Raw genomic sequence first — 24,182 nt, 5'->3', positions numbered from 1 at the left:
TTTGAGTAGGACACCCATGCCTAATTTGTTGCTTAAGGAAATCAATAGTTTAAGGAGTAGACACTCATACCCTTAGGTTGGCAAACATTAAGTATTCATAATATGATTGGATCATTGGCATATTGTTATATTATCTAAGTATGATTATTGGTGGATATCAAAGCCATGCCTTTACCATTTCATTTATCTTTATATCTTTTTATTTCTTTTTCACAATATCAATTTAGTGACAATTTGATATTTTTATCAATTCTAATACAAAATCAACAATCCTCGTGGGATCAATCTCGTACTTGTTGCACTATACTATCGTTTGGTCTTGTGCATTTGCGAGTAAAACGTACTAAATATTATCTATTAATTTAGGTAGTATTTGGTACAACAGGGGTATCATGTTCTCCCCCTCTTATAAAAATTTTGTCATCGAAATTTCAGTTCTTAAAATTAATTTGAAGGTTCATAAAATTCATCAATGTAAAATATTAAATTTATTTTAAAAAACATAAGAAATTAATTAAGGAGATTGCAAGAGCATGCATGCGTTAGTAGTGGCAGAGGAGAGGAGTCAATATATATATATATATATATATATATATATATTATGAATAAAAAAATGAAGTTGAACAAAAATTGATTAAAACATTAAAATAAATAAATAATTTAACAAAATTTTTAAAAGAAATATATTAAACTAAAAAAATTTATTATTTCTTTTATTTTTAAAAGAAAATAAATGAAAAAAGGAAAGGGGTGGCCTACGAGCCACCCCTAGCCAATGGGGGCAGGCCGCGCACCACCCCCGGCCACCTTTGAGCGGCTCGCCAACCACATCTGGGGTGGTCAGGGATGGCACTCGGCTACCACTGTTGTGAAATTTTAATATTTTCGTAAGTGCACGAATCGTTTTGCAATATAGGGATGAAAGTGGGAGGTCGAACCCACAGTGAATCGTGTTGTTCAAAACTAAATTTATATCTAAACTAATTAAATCCTAACCTAATTCCAAAAGAGGAGTGGATTTTTGGTTTTGAAAACAAAAAGTAAACTAAATAAAATTAAATTAATCAACTAAGATAAGGTACTAAGGTTTTGGAATCCACACTCTCCAAATCATAGCAACATGTTTCATGTTCATCAATATCATCTGAAGTTCTCACAATAAAAATCTTATGTATGTTTTAATATGCTTCAAAAATTAATCAAGTCATTCACTAAATCCGTTTTTTGCACAAATCACAAAAGATATCTAGTTTAAATTAAATCATCAGATGTATTCGTAAATCACAAGAGATATCCAATTTAAACCAAATCATCGAATGTATCTGTAGAACGAAACACAATGAATATCCAATACTTTGATAAATAAAGACCCAACCAATCAATTTAATGAAACTATCTCAAATCATCAAATGAATCTGTAAATCACAAAAGATATCTAAGAATCATCTCAATAATTGATTTGAAGTAGAACAATTGAAATATTAAAACTCAATAAAATCGGATAATATTAACTTACACTAAAACAAGGTTGTTCTTCATTGATGAGGCTTCATCATCAACGATAGTTGAGAATTTAGTTACACATGACTATGAAAAAATAAAAGAAAAACTAATCTAAAAGGAGAACTACTCTGAAAATTTCGTACTAAGCAGCCTCTGTAGCCTCCTCTTCTTTTTTGAAGCTTAGGGGTCTATTTATAGAGAACAAACAAACCCTAGAAGTCCTAGGAATCCCACAAAATCTTACTTCAATCTCCTAGTAAAATTAGGAAGCAATCCTAGTACAAATCGGAATAGGATTCGTCCAGATTTGCGTTCTTATATTGCGGGACAATTTTGGCATAGTAAACATTTGAATTAGGAGAATCATATTTCAAATTAATTTGTATTATTTTGAGTTATCTTTTGAATGCCGCTAGTTTCACCTCAATCTGATATTTTAGCATAAAGTTATGGTCAAAATACTGAGACGTATGTAGAATCTGAAATTTAATCCAATTAGAGAAATTCTGATTTAATCATTTCCTTGATTTGGTTAAACTTGACCACATCATCTAAGTCTTCTCAAAGTGTGCTTTCTTACAAACTTTGCATTTTTCACGTTAAACCCGCAGTTTTCCTTTAGCAACCTGCAAAACACTAAAAACACAAACTAATACAAAGCATTAGATTATAACACGGCTAAAAGATTAACAAATGTAAATTAAAGGCCTCAAATATGCAATATTTGGTACTCATCAACCTCCCCTTTCCTAATTTTTTTTTTTTAAAAAAAAAAAAATAATAACTTAATTTTTTTGTTTTTTGTTTTATTAATTTTATTAATTTTTTTTTATTTCAATTTTTAAAAAGAATAGGGATATTATAGGAATAAAATTAAGAAGTTGCATTTTTGACACAATTTGGTAGTTTGATGGACCACTTTATAATGACCAAATGCCTCCTTGGGTCTATCCTAGGCTAAGCTAGCTAAATAGCGCAAATATACACAATAGAGGGAAAATGAAACAATAGTAAGTTTGACAGCTTAGTGAGTAAAAATGCACACGATGCACATGTCATTTGATGATGAACTCATTTGTTGTTAAACCACATGTAGCATTATAGGGTTATAGTTTATCATGAATGCAATATAGTTATAGTATATGCTATAATCATGAGAATCAAATCATAGTTCAAACTGTATGGTCCACCCGAGATATTACCCATTCTTGGCAGGGTTGGCGCTGTCCCGAGGGACCTGTAATACAATACCGGTATTCCATATATTGCACTCTACGGTTCATAACTAGCAGCCCGACTGAGTCTGACTTCGGGTGGCCCACGCTACTAATAATGTAAATTCTATAGTGACCCGCCAATCAAACATGTCTATGCCAGTCACGAAACAACCATTGGATCTAAGGCTTATATAACACACACACACACACATTTGACCATAGAGTTAACATGTATAGTAAACCCATGGCCGTTATTCCGTTTGTACCAGTTTACAATGTCATACGATGCAATTAGTCATATCCGTCTTTTACATGCATGCTTTTACAAATCTTACCATGTTCATTATCTTGTTTAAGTAACACATGTTTTCACAAAATAGAGTCCATAGTAAATCAAAATGTATTTCATGAGAGTTGTAAAGATGCATGTTTTGATACACATAAAATAGTCGTGCAATGCGGGGAAAAGTAACAACAAGTATTCATATGAGTTTGTACTCACTTGAGTTGTAAGGCTCCTCCAAGTATTCCTCACAATGTTCCTCACTCTTTAAATATGTGCAAACTATTATTAGCCCTCTAGTTGAGCTAAAACGAGTCATAAACCTAAAAATGCCCAAATTAGAGTTTTTGCCTGGCCACCAAACATTCTATCCAGATGGTGCGAATGTTCGGGCTCGAAGCCGAATGTTTGCCGAAAAGGGTGCGAACGTTCTCTGCTGGGCAGAAAACTCATTTCGAACTAAACAGGCTCCTAATCACTTCTACGCAAGTTCTAAGGCCACAACAAGGTTCCTAACATATTCCTAACCCAAAATAATATCTCCACGCATAATAACATATGTCCAACAAGATTGAAATGCTAACCCACGCTTAAACTAAGATTAAAACATAAAACAACGACATAAGCCCAAAACTAGCAAACAAGCTATGGAAAACACTTAACCAGCATAACAACTAGGTAAAGAACAAGCTAAGTTAAGATGGTTACCTCTCTAAAGGAAGAATCTCTAAGAAAACCTTCATTCTCCTTCTCACAACTCATAAGACACTAAAGCAGAGTTTCTCTAAGGCTCATAGGGCAGAATGAGGTTTAGAAGGCTGTGTGAGGAGGGTATTTATAGGGTTGGAAAAATTTGAGGGTGCTCCGATGATAGTCTTGTAAGTTAGTGAACGTTTGGTGGTCTTGGGGCGAATCTTCAGTGCACTGTTTACACAATGGTTCAAGGATTGTACGGCGTACGCTCGGTCATTTCCGAGTGGGTCAAAATTTAGTCAACGGACGTTTTGCGGTCCCCATGTGAATGTTCTGTGTACTTTTCTAGAGTGAACGTTCAGTGGTTCGTAAGTACACTGAACATTCAGTGGTCCCCCTTACAAAAGTTTGGTCAGAACCCAAAAAAATCCCAAAAAAAATCTTCCTTCAAGTTGTGTTGGGTTTTGGATACTTCTGGTCATTCTACGTATATTTCATTGATCCTTACAAAAAAAAAAAAAAAAAAAAAAAAAAAAAAAAAAAATCTCCCCTTCAAAAGTGACAGATTACCAGCCAATTACTTTGTACAATTTCCAAGGTGTTGGCGAATCATTTGAAGAAAATTCTTCCTACTTTTATTTTAGAAAATCATAGTGCTTTTATTCCAAGGAGGTTAAATGATGTAGTTTTTTTGTGTGCAAAAATATTAATAATAAAAATATCCACTCGCAATAGAACGAATCCCTATGAGATAAGGCTATATTGAGGGTGTTGAACCTCAAGGACTGCACAAGCATTGTTATTAAGCTTGTCAAGATTGAAAGTAACTCAATTTAAAGAAAGTTGATTTGTTTTTGTTTTCTAAAAATAAATACATAAAAGTAAAGATAGATAGAAATAACGAGAGAAAGAATATAGGGTTGATTTCGCTGCTAACCACATAACAATGGTCAATCATAAATTAACAAGGAAAATTCATACTATGCATGATATAGGGCTCGTCTCACTCGAGTAGTCAAGAAAATATCATAATTAAATAAAAAAGAAAGTATAATCCATCTTCGGTTGGCAAGGACCGTCTGTCTAACCTCTAGATGTGGTACTGTCCGTCTTCCCTAGGTATAGACTATCAAATTGCTTAATCAGTTAAATGCAATCAAGGGATAAGCATAACTCATCTTTGAGTCATATGAATTGTCTACCTAAATTACACTAGGCTAAGGTGTAGAGTAATTCGCCTTCTCTAGGCATGGCCAATCAAACCCTCTTGATCATGTGTCAGTTAAAACCGTTGTATATTAATAATTTATATAATCACAGAAAATATAAAGGATTGAGTTCAATCAAGATAAAAAGCTTTCGAAGACAAGATAAGAATTTCATAATGATCGAATATAAACATTAAGATCAATTCTTATAGTTATGCAACCATTATGCATATAGAAAAACCCAAATTCAAATACAATTGAACCATTGTTACTTGGAAAGAGCTACATCAACACCCTATTACAGAATTAGTAGCTCATGCTGGTGCTAGGATGGCCTCCTGCCATGTTCATCTTCTTTTCAACTTTTCAAGCCTCTAAAAAGATCTTTGTGTGAATTATCTCTCTAAAACAAAGCACCTCTCTCTTCAAGGCTTAGAGGCCTATTTATAGGGTGTAAAACAAACCCATGAAGCCCTAGGAATCCAAGAAAACTCATAAGTCAGTCTCCCAGTTGGATTAGGAGACCTAAAAAGGCTTTCCATAGAAGTTCCGGACTCTAGGTCATCTCAGCCGCCCATGTGCACTCGAGCCTAGGTGATATGTTCTCGAGCCTGGTTGCTTGCACGCTTGAGCTCAAGTGTGCTCGAGCCTCCTCTAATGTGGGCTCGATCTCAGTTCTGCTAGTAGCTTCTCAAAGTACGTTTTAAGCCCAAAATCAATGGTATTTCTTGCATTATCCCTAAGAACCTAGAAACTCTAAAACAAAACAAAATCAAATGGATACAGTGCTAAGGAATTAACAGATGAGAGTTAACACGCTTGAATGTGCAACATTCGGCGCTCATCATTAATTACTAACAATATTTTGGTGGCTTATTAAGCACTTCATACTATGCAATCTCGTATGAAATGGAAGAATGAATATATGGTAGTAAAGCTTGATATGAGTAAAGCATATGACAGGGTGGAATGAGATTTTCTCGAAGCCATTATGAAGAAAATGGGTTTCTCTTCAAGGTGGGTGGATTTAGTGATAGCTTGTGTAAAAAGTGTTAGCTACTTTGTGATCATCAATGGGCAACCGTACAGTCATATTAGTTCAACTAGAGGCATCAGGCAAGGTGATCCTATCTCTCCCTAGCTTTTTCTTTTATCATTTTATATGCTGAAGGCTTAAGTTCGTTAATCTGTAAGGCAAAAGAATAGAGGTTGCTTTCTGGGATTCCTATCACGAGAGGGGGAATAACATTAAGCCATCTATTTTTTTTAGAGAGGGGGAGTAACATTATAGTCTATTGTTTTGCAAAGCAAATGTGAGGGAATGAAACTATGTTGATGAATTGCTAGCAAAATATAAGAAAGCATTGGGGCAGAAGCTGAATAAGGAGAAGATATCTATTTTCTTCAACAAGCATTCTAAAAGGGAAGCTAGGGAATTTATTCTATCTCATGATGGTGCACATGAATCTACTAATTTTGAAAAATCTTTGGGCCTTTCGGTAATTGTGGGGAAGTAAAAATCTCACACCATCGATGGGATAAAGGAAAGAATATGGGAATAGATTAATGGATGGAAGGAGAAATTTCTATCACAAGCTGGCAAAGAGATTCTCATCAAGGCGGTTATTCAAGCAATTTCGACGTACAATATGAATGTTTTTATGTTACCCAAAGCTTTGTGTCAGGATATTAATTCTTCGATGCTTTGTTTTTTGTGGGGGCATAAGGAGAATATCTCAAAAATTCTCTAGATGAGCTGGACGAAGTTGGGGAGGTCAAAATCTATGGGTAGTATGGGCTTTAGAGAACTCGAGTGTTTTAATAAAGCTCTTTTGGCAAAGCAAGGGTGGCGACTGATCCAACAGCCTCACTCATTAGCAGCCCGAATTGTTAAAGAAAAATATTATCCACAAAGGCATTTTCTAGAATCGTAGTTTGGTAATCGGCCATCTTAAGCCTAGAGAAGTATTTGGCAAGCAAAGGATCTCTTGAAGGCTGGTTTGGTGTGGCATGCGGGTGATGGATCCCAAACTAAAATGTGGAGAGATAAATGGCTACCGAATCAGCCTTCTTTTGTAGTGAAGTCAAAGATTGGGGAGAGAAGCTTGTGTAAAAGAACTTATTGATGGAGACATAGGCTGGTGGAATGTACCTCTACTTATGGATATTTCTAATGTGGAAGAGGTGGAAGAAATCTGCCATATGCCCTTACGTTTGAATGGTTACCCTAACAAACTAGTTTGGGGTGTGGTGCAAAATGGAAATTTCTCGATGAAGAGTGCTTATCATTTGGGTAAAAGTATTTTCCTACAGGAGTCAGTGAGTATTCTAGAGCTTCTAAGCATACTATAATTTGGAAGAATATATGGTCTCTACATGTCCCCTAAGTTGTAAAACTTTTCCTATGGAAGGCCTGCAATAATTTGCTACCAACTAAGGAAAATTTGTTCAAAAAAAAAGGTGATGCCTAGCTTAGTATGATGTTTAGGGGGAGTGCCCAAGAGAATCCATAAATGCTCCAATGGAGGGGATGCTTTTTTTCCAAATTATAGGCGATTGGGAAAGCTAGAGAAGGAAGAATTTGTACTGGTGCTTATGGTGGCGAGAGGAATATGGCTACGTCAAAACGCTGTGGTATTTGGAAGAGAGTTCCAACACCTGAATCATATTGTCAAATATGTGAGGGAAGCTATGGAGGAGTTCCATGAGGCGAATCAACAGAATAATAATAATGAGAGTCGATAGCTTGATAGAGGTGTGCTACGATGGGATGTTCCTCCCCATGGTGCATTCAAAATTAACTGGGATGCGGCTCTTAACCAAACAAAAAAATTAATGGGTGCGGGTATTATTGTTAGAGACTATAAGGGAAAGGTTATAACAACCATATGTTCTTCAATGAGTTTCATCAGTGGTCCAACTGTGGCAGAGGCTTACGTGGCCCCGAAAGGCTGTGGTCCTTTGTAGAGATCTGGGTCTTAGCAATATAATCCTGGAAGGTGATGCTTTGGAGATTGTATATGCATAATGTAAGAAAGAGCAATCATGGAGCAAGTATGGGAATTTGATAGTTGATTAGCCAGTCCATCTCTTAGCAAAAGCGGATGCCCAACAAGACATGTAGAATATCTGGTTTGACAAATAACCTATTTTTCTTCATGATTTTGTCATCTCTGAGACTTGTTTGATTTGATGTCTTGTCATCTCTGAGATTCGAATGTTTTGATGATTTATTAATGAAAACCTCATATTTCACTTAAAAAAAAAAAAGAAGCCCAAAACTAGCAACCCCACCATGGAAAACACTTAACCAACATAACAACTAGGTAAAGAACAAGGTAAGTTAAGAATGTTACCTATCCATAACAAGGATCTCCAAGAAACATTCATTCTTCTCCACACAACTCACAAAAAACTCAAGCAAATTTTTTCTAGGGCTCAGAGGGAATAAAGAAGCTTAGAAGGGCGTGGGAGGGGGTATTTATAGGTTTGGAAAAGCTGAGGACGCTGCTATGACAGCTCTAGATGTTAGCATACATTCGGTGATCCTAGGTCGAACGTTCGGTGGTACTAGGTCTAACATTCATTGCAACGCCCTGATATTTGAACCAACAAAATCGTGAGCAAAAACCCCCATTTCCATGTGATGTTACTACATCTGAGATACAATCTTATGGTGAATATATATATATATATATATATATATATATATATATATATATATATATATATATATATATATTTCATTCTATAACTTAGGAATAACTTGCACAACACACATGAGCTGCCTAAAATACCTCGAAATAATATATTATTTAATAGGAAAATAGAAATATTGTTTTCATTACAAAACATGTACACACTAGGTGTACCAAATATGTATAACATGTGGCACCAAATCAACATAGTAATATTTATCAAGTTCACACTTATCATAATATATAATAAAAGCAATTAACATAAATGAGACTTGCTCCTTAGAGGCAAGCATCAATCCTGTAGCATAGAGTCTATCAACCATCAAAACTAGTAGAGGGACCATCGTCCTCATCTCAAACCCTACATCGAGGTTTATATAAATATGACGTTATCATATTTACATAGAAAAGCAAGTGAGTCATCTATTTTACTAGAAATAAAAACTAATAGATTAATATGAAAGAGCAAGTTTAAAAACAAAAAGAAAAATTAATAATGAATGCAAATGTAGCGTAGTGACTGATTAGTTTGTGTTTTATGATAATCTTTCTTCAGACCTCTCGTTCTTGGACTGTTGGCCTGCTTACGTCCGTTATGTCCCTCCCACTTTAGAGATTTACATGTTTGGTGCTGGTGACTACATCGCCCCAACTTAGTTATATATTAGGTCTGTTGGACGGTTATACCCACAATCCACTGAGTTGCCAACTTCTCTAGCCGCAAAGCCTCAGTTTGTCCTTTAAGGTGGCTATCTTATCAGCCCAATATCTTATTTAGACACATTCTGTAGTTTAAAAGCAGTTGTATTGAAAACTTATGTAAATAAAATAAAATAAGACTTCCCATAACAATAAAATAAAACTAATCCTCAATAAGTATATTCACACTTACTCTCCTTAACTGTAGAACTCAGCTTCACTTTTGCATACAATAGTGTCCACATAGTAGTACACATAGGTCATTTATCCAAACAATTATATTGTCTATTGGCCCTCATCTCATTATAATCATTATTATCCATATTCCATTTATTATATTTGTAATGATCACTTATAATAACCATAAAGCCTGGATTAAATATTTGGTGATGAGGCTAATGGTCAGTACCACCAAATATAAATCTTGAGGATTAAGATATACTTTAAAGACAATAAAAGTAAAGACGGTTTATATGCCATTTTCATTACTCATTTTAGTTCTTTAAGCTTACTGTGTCAATATAAACGGTTTAATCAAGAGAAACATAAATAAGCTAAAAATGGATGCCAAGCGAATCATAAGATATTATCTTAGAAAGCTTCACATTCAACCACTTATCTCTTTGAGCTTTAACACTCGAATATGGTAGAAGTGATTTCTAATTGCTTTCTAGCGAATATCTAATAGACAATTCTATGCATTAAGAACATTAACCAAGCAAGTTGGAAGCAAAACTCACAATACACTCCAAGTGGCAGAATAGTGTTAACTAGAAATAGAGAGAATTTTGACACTAATCAAGGGAGCGTAGGCTATGTGCTAGAGCTTCGAAAGCCCTAAAAAAAATAATGAAAAAATATGGTGCTAATAGGCTGGCTGGGCTTGCAGCAGAATTTCATGATAGAAAACAAAAGTGGCCGTGTGGTGCATGAAGTAAAAAGAGAGAAAGACAATGAAATAAACTGTTCTAGCTTTTGTGTTTGCATGAATGAAAGAAAGGTAAGGATACCACATCTATTTATAGAAGGAAAATAGTAACACAAATGACCATCCAAACCTTTGGAGTGTCGGTCATGCAAGAGGAAGAATGATAGGTTTCAACAATTCACAAGTCTTAGTCTTGGTCAAGCAATCACACCAACTTTTCCAATGAATTTCTTAAAGGATTTAATGCAATATAATGACTTATTTTCACAAGTGAAACAACAAGGTGGTCGGCTATGCATGGGATTTTAGAGTTTAATAGATTTTCAAGCCAAAAAAGTGTTCCATCATTTATGAATTTGGGTAAAAATAAAAAATAAATAAAAAAAAAAAACCTTAGCTCATGATGAGAATTTCTTTTTAGGCTAGGACACTGCTTTTTAGGCTAAAATTGAAAATTGCTCAGAATTAAATTTAGATTTCACCAAACACTAGTATGAGTCACTTATTTACTAAATTGAATTTACTTATGCTCAAAAATATATTTGTAAAGCTCAAATTTAGAAATAAAGTGATATACTAAAAAATGGCATTTTTGGCGACAAATAGTGAAATCCGTTCAGCTCTGATTTTTTTTTTTTTTTTCGAAAACAGAATTCTTTGAAATTTTAAAAATAGGTAAGGACTCCGAGACAAACAAAATAGGCTTTCGTTTGACTCAATTTAAGTTTGTATGACTCATTTTTCATCTGGTCAACGTTTTAATGTCAAAAAATCAACATAAGCTAACATTCCTTTAAACTTTGCAATAAAATTCTCCTAAACTCTAAGATATTTATGGAAGCTAAATGATAATGATTTCTAAATATTTTCATAAAGTTTCATAAATAATTTAAGATACTTTCAATTTTCCAGGCATCGCATTCGGCATACTATTTGCACAGTGGTTCTAGGGTTGCAAAAGCGTAAGTTTGGTCATTACCTAGTGGGTCAAAATTTAGTAAACCAACGTTTAGTGGTTCCCCCACGAACAATTGGTGTACTATTACCCAATGGATCTAGGGTTGCAGAGTGAACTTTTGATGGTCCCTCTGTCAACGTTCAATCGGAACCATAAATCGCAAAATCCTCCGTCTAGCGAACCGTAATGAACCGAAAAATCTTGCTAACCTTCTAACAAAGATAAACACATCCTAGTAATTACCCAGGGCACTACAATGCTAGCCTCAAATTCGAGAGATAAGGTGACAGCCTCACAAGCTACCACGTGGCTATGAATAGTAGCATTCTCGGCCAATCCTGGAGTTTTGCTAAAATTTGATTTCTTTGAAATTTTTTAGCTAGATAGAGAGTTCTGAGGCGAACATTCTGGGCGTTTGTTTAACTCAAATAGAGTTCATCAGACCTAGTTTTCACTTGTCTAAGTTTCTGGTCTAATTAATTTCTTTAATCAAATTGGAGACCTAAATGTTCTCCAATTAATTCCAAAATTCTACCATGTGTTTTTTTTTAGGGTTAAATACCTTTTTGCCCCTAGAGTTTAACAACTTTATTTTTTGCCCCTTAGGATTTAACTTATCACAGGAGGTACCTCAGGTTTCCATAAAGACGAAGATGGTACCTCCGTCCATCTGCCATTAGAAGACTTGACGGAAATCCCCATCACTGACACGAAGACCCATTAAAATTTCGACACCTATCCTAAGTTCCAAATTATCACATCTGACTAGATTTGCAACCCTGCCACATAATGAAAAAAATGCTGGGGCTTTATTTTTGAAAGGGATTAAAATTGCAACCTAGAATAAAATCCATGCTATTTCACGCCAAACCCATGATACCCCAAACCCTTCAAACCCAACCCTAGATCCCACGAGCCTTCCCCAACCCACCCTTCTTCCCCAATATGATCAACCCACTCTCTGGCCAACCCACCGATCTTCCCCAAGCCGATGAACCCACGATCCAACGAACCCATCGAACATTGTTGGTTTGCTTCCGCAGCCCAATCAGTGTAAGTGGTGACAATGGCTTGGGGAAGAACGGTGGGTTCGTCAGCTTGGGGAAGACATGATTCGAAGAGTAGGTTTGGTGGAGAGTGGGTTGGTCGGATATGGGAACGTTCGTGTGATCTAGGGTTTGGGTTCATCGGATTGGGGAAGATCGGCGGTGGAAAAATGGGTTGGGTTCGTTGGATTGTGGTAGGTTTGGGGTATTTGGGCTTAGGGTGTGAACGGAGGTTGGGTTGGTCGGAGATTGGGTTGGTTGGAATGGTGGGTTGGTCGGAGATTGGGGAAGGTTTGTCGCTTCCTTCCGTCGGACTGGGGAAGGTTGGGTTCGTGGGTTATAGTGAAACGACAATGGATTTCCCTCATCCGAAAATTATGTTTTTGTAATTTGCCATTTTAATCCCTCTTCATTTTTTATTACATGGAATATTGTTTGGCAGATATAGATGTGATTATTTGGCACTTAGGACAAGTGTCAAAATTTTAATGGGTCTTTGTGTCAGTGACGTGAATTTTTGTCAAGTCTTCTAACAGCAGATGGACCAAGGTACCATCTTTGTCTTTATGGAAACTCGAGGTACCTCTTGTGATAAAAATTAAACCTTAGGGGGCAAAAATAAAGTTGTTAAACCCTAGGGGGGGCAAAAAGGTTTTTTATTATCAAAGGGTGGGGGTTCTGAAATATTTTTTAGACTTTTTCTGAATTTTTATTTTGACCCAAAATTTATCTTAATTCTAAACTTGCCCACAAGTTTAACTTTTATAATCAGAATTCACCCCACAACTTTTTTTTTAATTTTGTTCACACCCATATTTCATTTATTTCTATCAATGTTCTTATAATCTCTTAAATTTCTCTGAAGTTATTATTGCATCTTATATATACATCGATCTAATCTTTATATTAGGTTAAGATTCCTTAGATTAAAACTAGGGTGCTACACTACATGTGTAGTTGCACTTAGAGATAAATGGTCTTAAAACACTACATGGAAGCTCTTTTGTTTGTAGTTGACTATATAATGTGATTTCTCTCCTAGCAGATGATGTTGCTCGTCATGCACATGATAATGATGTGTTTTATAATTATAGTGGCATGATTATGAGGTTTCCAAGAGCACACATATTCACCATGTAGTCTCGGTGTTGTGGTGAAAAGGTATGTCGATAGGATTAAGTTGGCTCACTCACACGAGCAACCGCCTCTTGTGCTTAGGTAGCGAGTAGAGATGAGATATTGTGTCATTGGATGCTTATGTAGCATATAAAGTTGGTTGACACATAGATATGTTGCCTTAGCTATAGTTGAGATCTTTATTTTTGATAAGAACGTACATGGATAGCACACAATCCATGTAACTTGTGATTAACCAGATGTGAGACCTTAATTTGGCGCTTGAGGTGGCAACCGAATAGAGGATTGGGTTTAGGTGTTGTGAAAATTTTAATATACTCACAAGTGTACGAATCGTTTACAGTAAAGTGTTGCAAGTCTGAGGTCGATCCCACAAGGAATTGTATTTTTGAAAAACAAATTATATCTAAACTAATTTAATCCTAACCTAGTTCCAAAAGAGGTTTGAATTTTGGTTTTTTGAAAATAAAAGAAAACATAAACTAAATAAAATAAAATAAACCAAAAGATAAAGTACTAAGGGTTTGGAATCCACACTCACCGAATCATAACAATATACTCCATGTTCATCAATATTAATCTGAAGTTCTCACAAATAAAATCCTATGTATGTTTTACTATGCTTCAAACAGTTAATCAAAATCATCACATGTATCCATTCATTGCACAAATCACAAAAGGAATCCAATTTCAATCAAATCATCATATGTATCTGTAAATCACAAAAGATATCCAATTTCAATCAAAACACCAAGTGTATCTGTAGAACAAATCACAAGGGATATCCAATTTTTTAAGCAAATAAAACCACCAATCAATTATGTGAAATTATTTCAAATCATCAAATGTATCCTAGAATCACAAAAGATATCCAAGAATCATTCCACACATTGAAAATAAGTAAAACAATTGAAATATTAAACCCAATAAAACCGGACAATATAGACTTACATGAAAGTAGGGTTGTACTTCATTAGTGAGGAGTAATCCTCAACCTTAGTTCAGAACTTAGCTCCACATGAGGTGTGTCTCTCAGTTCAAATAGAAGTCTGAAGACCCAATCTAGATTGAAAAAGGAGTCTAGCCGCCTTCTGACCGTGCGAGTGCGCTCAATCGCATGGCCAGTGCACTCGATCGCACTCGTGCATGCATTCTTCCTTCTGCGGCTTAGCACTCGTGCATTGATGCTTTGCTGGTGGACGTGGTTGTACTCGAGCGCAACCCAGCTGGAATTGAGCGTATATGCGCTCGAGCGCAGGATGGTGCACTCGATCCTACTTATGTAAATGACTCTTTTTCAGCTTTCTTCCAAACTTTGCATTTTTTCCTTTAAAGACGCAGTTTTCCTTCAACAACCTACAAACACTAAAAACACAAAACTAACACAAAACATTAGATTATGACACAGCTAGAGGATTAACCAATGTAAATTAAGGGGTTCAAATATGCAATATTTTGCACACATCATTAGGCACTTGGGTAGCAACTAGACTAAGATGTGTACGGTGTATTGAGTTTAGACATACACTCTTTTGGAAAGAGAACTCCACAGTAGCATGTATTTCATATTACATGTACTTGTTCGACCAATAGTGGAGGTGAGCGAATCAATCCCAGCTTCCTCACCGTGTGAATCCCAAACATCATTGTTAATGACCTTGTTTATGCCCTTTATGACCTTTGACTATGTCACGAGGTTGAGGTTTTAGTGTCTACTACTTTAGCATGTTGTCTATGACCATGTATAACGTTGCCTAAAGGCAAAGGGAAGAGCCTATTTGGTAACACATTTGTATTGTGTTTATACTCATTGCCAGCAAGTTGTGTTGCTTCTTAGATGTTGAGTGCATCACGTTTTGTGAAGGTTAAGCATTGTTTTGAGATATTGGATTTAAGAGGGATTAGAAATGCTTAATCTGATGTGACCAAATGAATCGAGGCATAATAAGACACTTTTAGGAATGTTGCTATGTTGGTCTTTACAAGATTTGATTTAGTTTTCCCAACTTTTTATGCATGTGTGTTTAAAGGTTGCACAATATATTTGCCAGTGGGAGACGTAGAGAGATGCATGGCTAAGTCGTATTTACTATGTGCGAGTGGGAGAAGTAGTAAATGAAGGGCACCCATAGTGGGTGGTAGAGATGGATGTCTATGAAGACTGGGGTGGCCTACCCCAGTTTTGGAATTTGTATTAAATATACTACAAAAATTTATTACAATTTGTATTTGAGTCAAAATTTTCTAGTTAGGCCCCGGGCCAATAAGAAGAAATCCAATGATTTTTTATTTGGCCTACACGGTTGCACCCATAAAAAACACTGCAAAAATTTCAAGTTTGCATTGGGCCTCTCAAGTCTGAATAGAATACCTATATTTTTTTCTTGTTCTCTCATAACAATTGAAATCACCTCTTTTTTCACTATACATTGTTGGCAGCAGCTCTGACATAAGTTGTCCCATACTCTCCTAGGCTTCTTTATACTTCAATTCTTCTCTATCATCAATACTTGATTCCTAGGTATGCTCAATTGATTATTTTGTTTCCCTCTTTTTTCACTGTATGGTGTTGGCAGTAGCTCTGGCATAAGTTGTCCCATACTCTTCTAGGCTTCTTCATACTTCAGTTCTTCTCTATTATTAATACTTGATTCCTAGGAATGCTCAATTGCTTATTTTGTTTCCCTCTTTTTTCACTGTACGGCGTTGGCAGTAGCTCTGGCATAAGTTGTCCCATACTCTCCTAGGCTTCTTCATACTTTAGCTCTTCTCTATCATCAATACTTGATTCCTAGGTATGTACCTTTTTTTTTTGTTTAACTCAAGTTTGAAACTTTCCCTTGCTTTTTTAACTAAAGTTTGAAACTTTCCCTTGATTCTTTGGATTACGCAATACATTACAATTGAAACAATATTATAAGTCTGTAATGCGAAAAACAAAAATTATCAAATCTCAAACACATTATTTTAACTTTTAGTGCACCTTATTTAATAAGTGATGTGTACCTTTGATTACCTTTATTCATTGAATAACAAATTTATTCACTAGTGAATTAGTCAAAAGCCATTAATCATGAAATAATGTGGTGATTTAGTTGGGTTAAGTACAAGGTCAATTATAAATTTATTCTTTGTTAATTATTAAAAATTATTGTTTTGCTAAATTTTTGTTATTGAGAACACTTTTCATTATGTTGAGTCTTGTGATATTTTAATTATGTTTATTCCAATGACAATGAAAGAAATTATCTAAATTCTAAATTTTGTAAGTATAAATTTGTGTTAATGAATTATAAACTAAGTACAATAAATATGTATTCATGCAATATAAATTAGAGTAGTTATTCAACGTTATTATATTTTATTGTTCCTCATGTGAGTTTGTCCACTACTAACACAATCCGATTTTCTTCTTTTTTACCTAACACCCCAATGTGACTATGTAAATTTATTTGTAGATAATGGGAAAGCCAACTACAATAGTTAACTTTTTCAAAAGAAAAAATGCACAAATTTCATAAGCCAATGTTTGTAATTCATCATCGCCAACCTTTGATCTGAAAATCCTCCTACAAAATCTCAAAAAGTTGATGTAAATGAAATTAATTTAGTTCATTGGAGCATGATTCTAGATTATGTCCCCATATATGGGATTATAATGTTAGTCAACGAAATGAAGTTCAACGAGCTTACATTAAAGCGGGTCCACACCAACCTATTCTTTCAAAGTCAAGAAATTTGGACAAGTAGGTCATCTTCGTAGCTTTCAATCTTCATGGTTCAAGTTATTTCCGTCATGGTTTGAATATTCGCCTAATAAAGATATGGCCTTTTGTTTGCCTTGCTTTCTCTTTAGTAAGCCATCTGGAAATCCTTCGCAATGTGTATTTAGTGTCGATGGATTCAAGAATTGGAAGAAAGTTAGGAGTGGAAAGAATTGTGCTTTTCTTATTCATATAGGAAAAGATCCTAATTCGCTTCATAGGATTGCTGAGAAGTCATGTGAGGACTTGATGACATCAATCTCTACATATACAGAAGGTTATGGATAATTTTACTTCTGAACAAATTGCAAACAATCAACTGCAGTTGAAGGCCTCAATTGATGTTGTTCGGGTGCTTGCATTTGAAGGTGTTGCTTTTAGAAGTCAGGATGAGAGTGTGGATTCAACCGATCGTGTAAATTTTCTCGAAATATTAGATTTGCTGGTTTCATACAATGAAGATGTTGCTGAAGTGATAGCTAAAGCCGCCAAAAAATCCTCTTACACATCACTAAGGATACACAAGGAAATTTTACACATTTTTTCAACCAAAGTAAATGAGGCAATTCGCAAAGAAATTGGTACTGCAAAGTTTTGCATAATTGTTGATGAAGCTCATGATGAATCAATGAAGGAGCAAATGACTATAGTTTTAAGATTTGTTGACAAAGACGGCTTTGTGCGAGAACGGTTTTTTGGGCTTGTTCATGTCGCTAATACTGCGACATTAACCCTAAAAAAGTAAGATATATTATGTATTTTCAAATCATAAGCTAGACGTTCAAAATATTCGAGGCTAGGTATACGACGGTGCAAGTAACATGCGAGTTAGGTGGAATAGGTTGCAAGCTTTAATTTCAAATGATTGTCCATATGCTTACTACGTCCATTGTTTCGCACGTCGTTTGCTATTGGCCTTAGTGGCAGCTAGGGGTGTAAACGAGCCAAGCCTGAGTGAGTTTCCCTTGTCCGGGCTCGACTAGTTCAAATTTTACTCGAGTTCAAGCTCAAGGACGAGCCAAAAAATCGAGCTCGAGCTTATAATAAGTTAAGCCAAGCCTAGGCAGCTCGCAAGCGGGCTCTTATGTTTAATTTTTTTTTATATAAATTTAAACTTCAAGTACTCCTAAATGGCTCAAGAAGCCAGCTTGCGTATGAGCATTTGCCTAGCCTGACAGGCCGAGTATGGAGCTTGAGTCAATACAGTAAGGCACTTGGTTTCGAAGATAAAGGATATGCATCCTTTTATAGATAAGCAAACTTAAAGATTAGTGTTTTCTTAGCAATGTGGGACAAGTTAACAATGGGACAACGCCCCCTACAAAAAAAAGTATTTTTTCAAATTTTCTCTCTCTCAATCTCCCTCACCAGTCACAGCGCATCTTCCACCCTAGCTCTCATTTCTCACTCTCTCACTCTCGCTCACCAAATTTTTGTTAAAAAAATTATATACATATATTTGTTATATGTGTGTGTGTGTGTCTATACACACACACACATATAAATTAAATTAAGTTATATAGTATATGTTATTATTGAGTAATATTGACTATATATTTTTATTTGTTACTTAATAAAAAATATACGAGTCGAGCCTTATACGAGCTCACTCACGAGCCTAATCGAGCTGAGTTGAGCTTGCTTCGTTTAATATTCGAGTTAGGATTTGTGTTCATAAAGTGTCTCATTTAATAATCGAGTCGGGCACAAGCCGAGCTTATCCGAGCCAATCCCGAGCTCGCTCGCGAACACCCCTAGTGGTAGCATCAAAAGAAGTTATTCGCATTCATCAATTTCTTACTAAATGGACTTCTATTGTCAATATTATTGGTGCCTCATGCAATCGTAGTGAAGATTTGAGGGTTGCTCAAGCTACTGAAATTGCTCACATGACTAAAAATGATGAGATTGAAAGTGGAAGTGGACTTAATCAAATTGGTACTTTACAATGGGCTAGAGATACTCATTGGAGTTCGCACTTAAGATTAGTTTCTAGCTTGATCAAGGTTTTAAATCCAACAAGTGAGATTCTTATTAAAATCATTGATAATGGAACTACTTCTTCCCAATGAGCAGTAACAGACTCAGTTTATCAAAAGATGACTTCATTTAAATTTGTCTTCATTTTGCATTTCATGAAAGAAATTATGCAGATTGCCGATAATTTATGTCGAGAATTGCAATCAACAAGCTGACTTACAATTAAGCATCATTATCGAGTAGACTTTTTTGTGCTACAATTGATTCTCAATTGCAAGAATTGGTCGATTTAGTAAGTATGCAGTGAAGTTTCTTATTCTTAGTTCAGCTCTTGATCCTAGAGTTGCGCACGAATCTTTTAAAATTGATGATGTTTTTCAATTGGTAAACAAAGTTTTATCCATAAGACATTACTAATCTTGAAAAAAAAAAGAGGTTAAAATAGAACTTCAGCATTATGAGCATAATATAGTTCACCATTCAGGCTTTCAGAAAGTGTCAAATATTTTAGAATTATGCCAATGGTTGGTAAGCACCAGAAAATCAAATGTCTACCAACTTGTTTATCAAGTTTTTGTACTTGTACTTACTCTTCTTGTTTCTATCGCAACAATAGAAAGAGTGTTTTCAGTCATGAGTATTGTCAAAACTATGCTTCACAACAAAATTGAAGATGAGTTTCTGACCATTCTTTGATGTTGTACATCGAAAGAGAAATTGCTGCGAAATTTAGTATAAATCAATCGTAGATGATTTTTGGGATCTAAGAGAACGTCGGGTTCCATTTTAATAGGTTTTTGAATTGAATGATTGTAATTTTTAAAGAAACAATTATTTTCTGTCTTTTATTTTGCTTATATTTCTTAACACTCAAAAAATAAATAAATACTAATTTTATTTTTGAGGAAAATCCACATACCCCCCTCAAAGTACCACCCAATTGACAATGTCTCCCCCAAACTTTCAATTATGAAAATGTCCCCCCAAACTATTAAAATTGTCAATGTTTCCCCCAATGACGAAACTACCCTTAGTAAAATAAAAAAAAAAAAATACTAGAACTTCTAGAAAAAACCTAAAACTTAAAAAAGAAAAAAAAAATCCAAAGGATGGCAAATTAATTTTTTTTTTTTCAAAAAAAAATTCCGTTTTACAAGAAAAAAATTTAAAAAATTCGATTTTTTTTTTTTGTTTTTTTGTTTTTTGTTTTATAACTTTTTAAAATAAAAAGGGAAATTATATATAAACTCCTTAGGTCAACGCGCTTTTATTAAAAACTTCCTAGGTGTTTTTTTTCGAAAATTGACTCCCTAGGTCAATCGAAACTACAATAAATTCCTTACCGTAAAAAATTTTTAACAGTCGTTAGTGCTACTCAAAACTCCTCGTTTTACCTCATTAAAATATTAATTTTTATTAATTTAATTTAAAAAATTAAATCTTAAAAAAAAAAAAAAAAAATGAAGGGTGGCCAAGGGTGGCAAGGCCACCCCCAAACCACCTGGGGGTGGCCGCAAGCCACCCGAGGGGTGGGCACACCACCCCTGGGGTGGCTTTTGGCCACCCCATAGGGGTTGGGGGGGGTGCCATCCCTGACCACCCTTCAACCTTTTTTTTTTTTTTTTAAGATTTAACTTTTTAAATTAAATTAATAAAAAATTAATATTTTAATGAGATAAAACGAAGAGTTTTGAGTAGCACTAACGATTGTTAAAAAAATTTGACGGTAGGGAGCTTATTGTAGTTTCGATTGACCCAGGGAGTCAATTTCCAAAAAAAAACACCTATGGAGTTTTTAATAAAAGCGCGTTGATCTAAAGAGTTTATATATAATTTCCCAAATAAAAATTCAAAAATGTTTTTCTAAAATAAAAATTTGCATTTAAAAAAAAAAAGATCGTTTAAAAAAATTAGTTTAAAAAATAATTAAAAAAAAAATCGTACTTTTTAAATTACAATTTTTGTTGTTTTAAAAAACTTAAAAAATATTATTTTATATTTTTTTGAATTATATGGGTATTTTGGTCTTATAGAGAAATATATAAGGACATTTTTACCTTCTTACTAGCCTTGGGGGACATTGACAATGTTTTAGTAATTTGAGAAAGACATTGTCAAATATTGGGTGGTAGTTTGAGGGGTATGTGGATTTACCCTTTATTTTTTATATGTTGATTTAATCATTAATCTTAATATATTTTTCATCAATTTTTTGGTTCCCTATTTTATATATTTCTCATTCATACTTTGCCCTATTCAATATAAATTCCTAGTTCCGTCTCTCTGGTGGGTGGCCCTCATTCCTCCAGCTTGGAGTATCGCCCAAGGCTCTGCATATATAAGTGATATTTTTCATATTATGCTAATATAAACAACACCCAATAATAGTTAACAGCTCGCAAAATAAGTTTTGTGTCGAAAAGAACGAGGCTTGTGCGTATCATTTCGACATTTTCTGTCCATGTGTAGCATTTATACAGTGGATATTGTGGGTGAGAAGAAATGTTGGAGACTCATGAGTAGAGGCAAGTGGAACAAGTAGATCAGATCTTGTTATATTTCTAACAAAAATGTAGGTGTGAGGAGTCAAATAGCAGTAAGACTGAAGCGAAACTGATTGGTCACAGAATTTTTCATTCTGTTCATCCACTGCGCTCGTTTGGTTCTGCCGTACTTGCTTAGCTTCTGCGGGAAAAGAGCGCTGAGCATATTCCCCAAACTCCATGCTGCGGATGACTTGTATTCCACGTTACCCACCAAGTCTCCATTATTGCCGCCCCAATACTTGGTAATCGTTGGCTGGAACATACAGCTGAGCAATTTCTCCAAATTTTGCACGCTGTATTTGACATCTTGTTCAACCAAAAGCCTGTAATTTTGCATGTAACTCTGATAAACGGGTAGAATAGCTTGCTCTAGATGTTGGCACACTTTCTTCCTCAAGTTTTCGTTGCAGATGATCCACTTGGATTGCTTCTTATACCTTTCATCAAAAGCGTCATTGAATGCCTTTAGCCTTTTCTTGACCAAATCTTGACCAGCCAGTGATGTTTGGAGGCTCTTTTGGCTCACAAGTGTCACCAGATTTCCCCAGCTCTCCCTCAAGTAGAGTGCTGCATAATAATCTGTGTATTGCCCATGTGCCGTTAACCAAGAATCTCCCATCACATCCCCAAGCTTGGTGCCTTTGAGATTGCAAAAATGGCAGTGATTATTCATCATGAAGAGATAGGACAAGGAGATATCCTCATAGGCCTTTGACCATCGATCCAAATTTACCCCAATTGCTTTCATTATTTTACACACCTGGTAGGAAATAAGACCCTCTTCATAACTCTCTTGTTTCCAGCTGTGATGGATCACAAGAACCTGGGCCATGATTGGCCTGTACTCATCACCAAGCAGCTGATTGCAATAGCTGGTTACAAAACTCACCAGCCTCGGAAGACTGCCATCTGAAGGAGGAGAACCTCCCCTTTGCAATTCCACTTGGAGAGGAAGTTGCCAGAAAATCTGACAGGCACCATCAACAATCCTTCTGATGAGATCCCTTGTCTGATTTTGGATTTCAGTGCAGTCTTCTCCACGAAAAAGCCGGTTGAAATCCAATCTCAGATTGTCCAAAGAAGCAAACATGTCCAATAGCTTCAACATCTTGATGGCATCCTTGTTACTACTTTCAGTCACATGTTTCCCAAATTGGAGAAATTCGAGGATGCCAGATTGAGCAGCGATCTTTGCAAAGCAACTCATTCCAACATCTGATCCTATCTTCTTGAACACCTCATTGCAGAGTCTATACTCAAGCTCAAACAGGTACTTCACAGCCAACACCAAATGCTTACTCCATTTCTCTATGTAATCCTCCTCCACACCCTGCTCATCATCAAATTTTCTGATAGACATGTCAAGGTAATCCAAACCAAGAGCTCGTAAACTTCGTTTAGCATTTGAACTCCGAACATCGACGTATACAGATATGCACATCCCGAGTTGGCTATTGGAATTTAATCTTACAAGTATTGCCTGCAGCTTCTGTATGGTAGGCGCCGGCAAGCACGATTGATTGAGGGCTTCCTCCACATTGCAGGTTGTTGCTAGGGAAGCCAAAGCAAGAGGGACGCTGTTTTCCGTCAGAAGTCGCTTGAATTCAATTTCTAGTTTTTGGAATGCGGCACTAAGAATTCCCAAAGATTCCTCTTTGGCCTGCAAGTCTTGTAGAATTCCCAAAGATTTCTTCACATTCGAGAGGTACCAGTCATTGGTGATTGCATAGTCCTCCATGTGTTCAACCATGCCCTCCAGCCACTTGATTGCGAGCCGGCAATTATCAGCAAGAAATCTCAAAACTTGTTGAAGCCGATTCATGAGTGAGAGGTAGTTGAAGAGATGATCATCGGAACAATTGTAAGACAAGAGTGACTTCTGAAGCTCACGAGCCGTATGAAAGACCTTGAGAACTGCAGCAGCAGCTGCTATAGCCGGGTCAATATGGAATGCACATTTTTGCAGAGAGATGATGGATCTTGCAGCAGCTTCCAAGGATGGCAATCTTTGGCTAATCATTTCCAATCTTAGCCCCGTCTCATCTACCGCAGAAGCCAAAGCTCTTGATTTCTGTAAGCTAGACTCCAACAATTGCCTAGCAGATACAAGATTCTGAAAGCTCTCCTCCTCCTCCACCTTGGCCATGTTTTTTTTTTTTTTTTTCCTTTGCTGAATGGACTCTAGCAATTTAGTAGGCCTATAATCCAGCTTGTTTCTTTTATAACACACCCATTTAACTTTTCTTAACCAAACTCACCAAATAAAAAGTAAATGAAGAGAGGAGGACGACCAAATTCAAACCAAACCTTACTTGCAGCAACAAACATCTCTCAAAACCGCAACAACCAAGTAAAGTGAATTTCTCTCGAGATATGGGCATTATTTCATAATCAATATTAATTATTCGCTTTATAAAGGCAATGAGTTTGACTATATCAAACTTACTGGCCTTTCTAGCCCACTCTTTATCTCTCTTCCGTATGTTTCGGAGATGTTTGTTGTCCTTATTTTCGTTCATGTG

The 24,182-nt window shown here is 35.6% G+C and overlaps 1 protein-coding gene across 1 annotated transcript; it reads right to left on the bottom strand.

Moving 5' to 3' along the window:
* Positions 1 to 21,562: 21,562 nt before the first annotated feature.
* Positions 21,563 to 23,806, bottom strand: LOC132188628 (exocyst complex component EXO70I-like). Its single transcript, XM_059603141.2, has one exon. It carries the CDS (start codon positions 23,804 to 23,806, stop codon positions 21,701 to 21,703), a length of 2,106 nt encoding a protein of 701 aa, XP_059459124.2. The 3' UTR covers positions 21,563 to 21,700.
* Positions 23,807 to 24,182: the final 376 nt, after the last annotated feature.

Source organism: Corylus avellana, chromosome 6 (genome assembly GCF_965113065.1).
Source record: "Corylus avellana chromosome 6, dhCorAvel1.hap1.2, whole genome shotgun sequence".
Taxonomy (NCBI): Eukaryota; Viridiplantae; Streptophyta; class Magnoliopsida; order Fagales; family Betulaceae; genus Corylus; species Corylus avellana.
The sequence above is the reverse complement of the archived record's forward strand: the minus strand, read 5'-3'. Positions and strand labels throughout refer to the sequence as shown.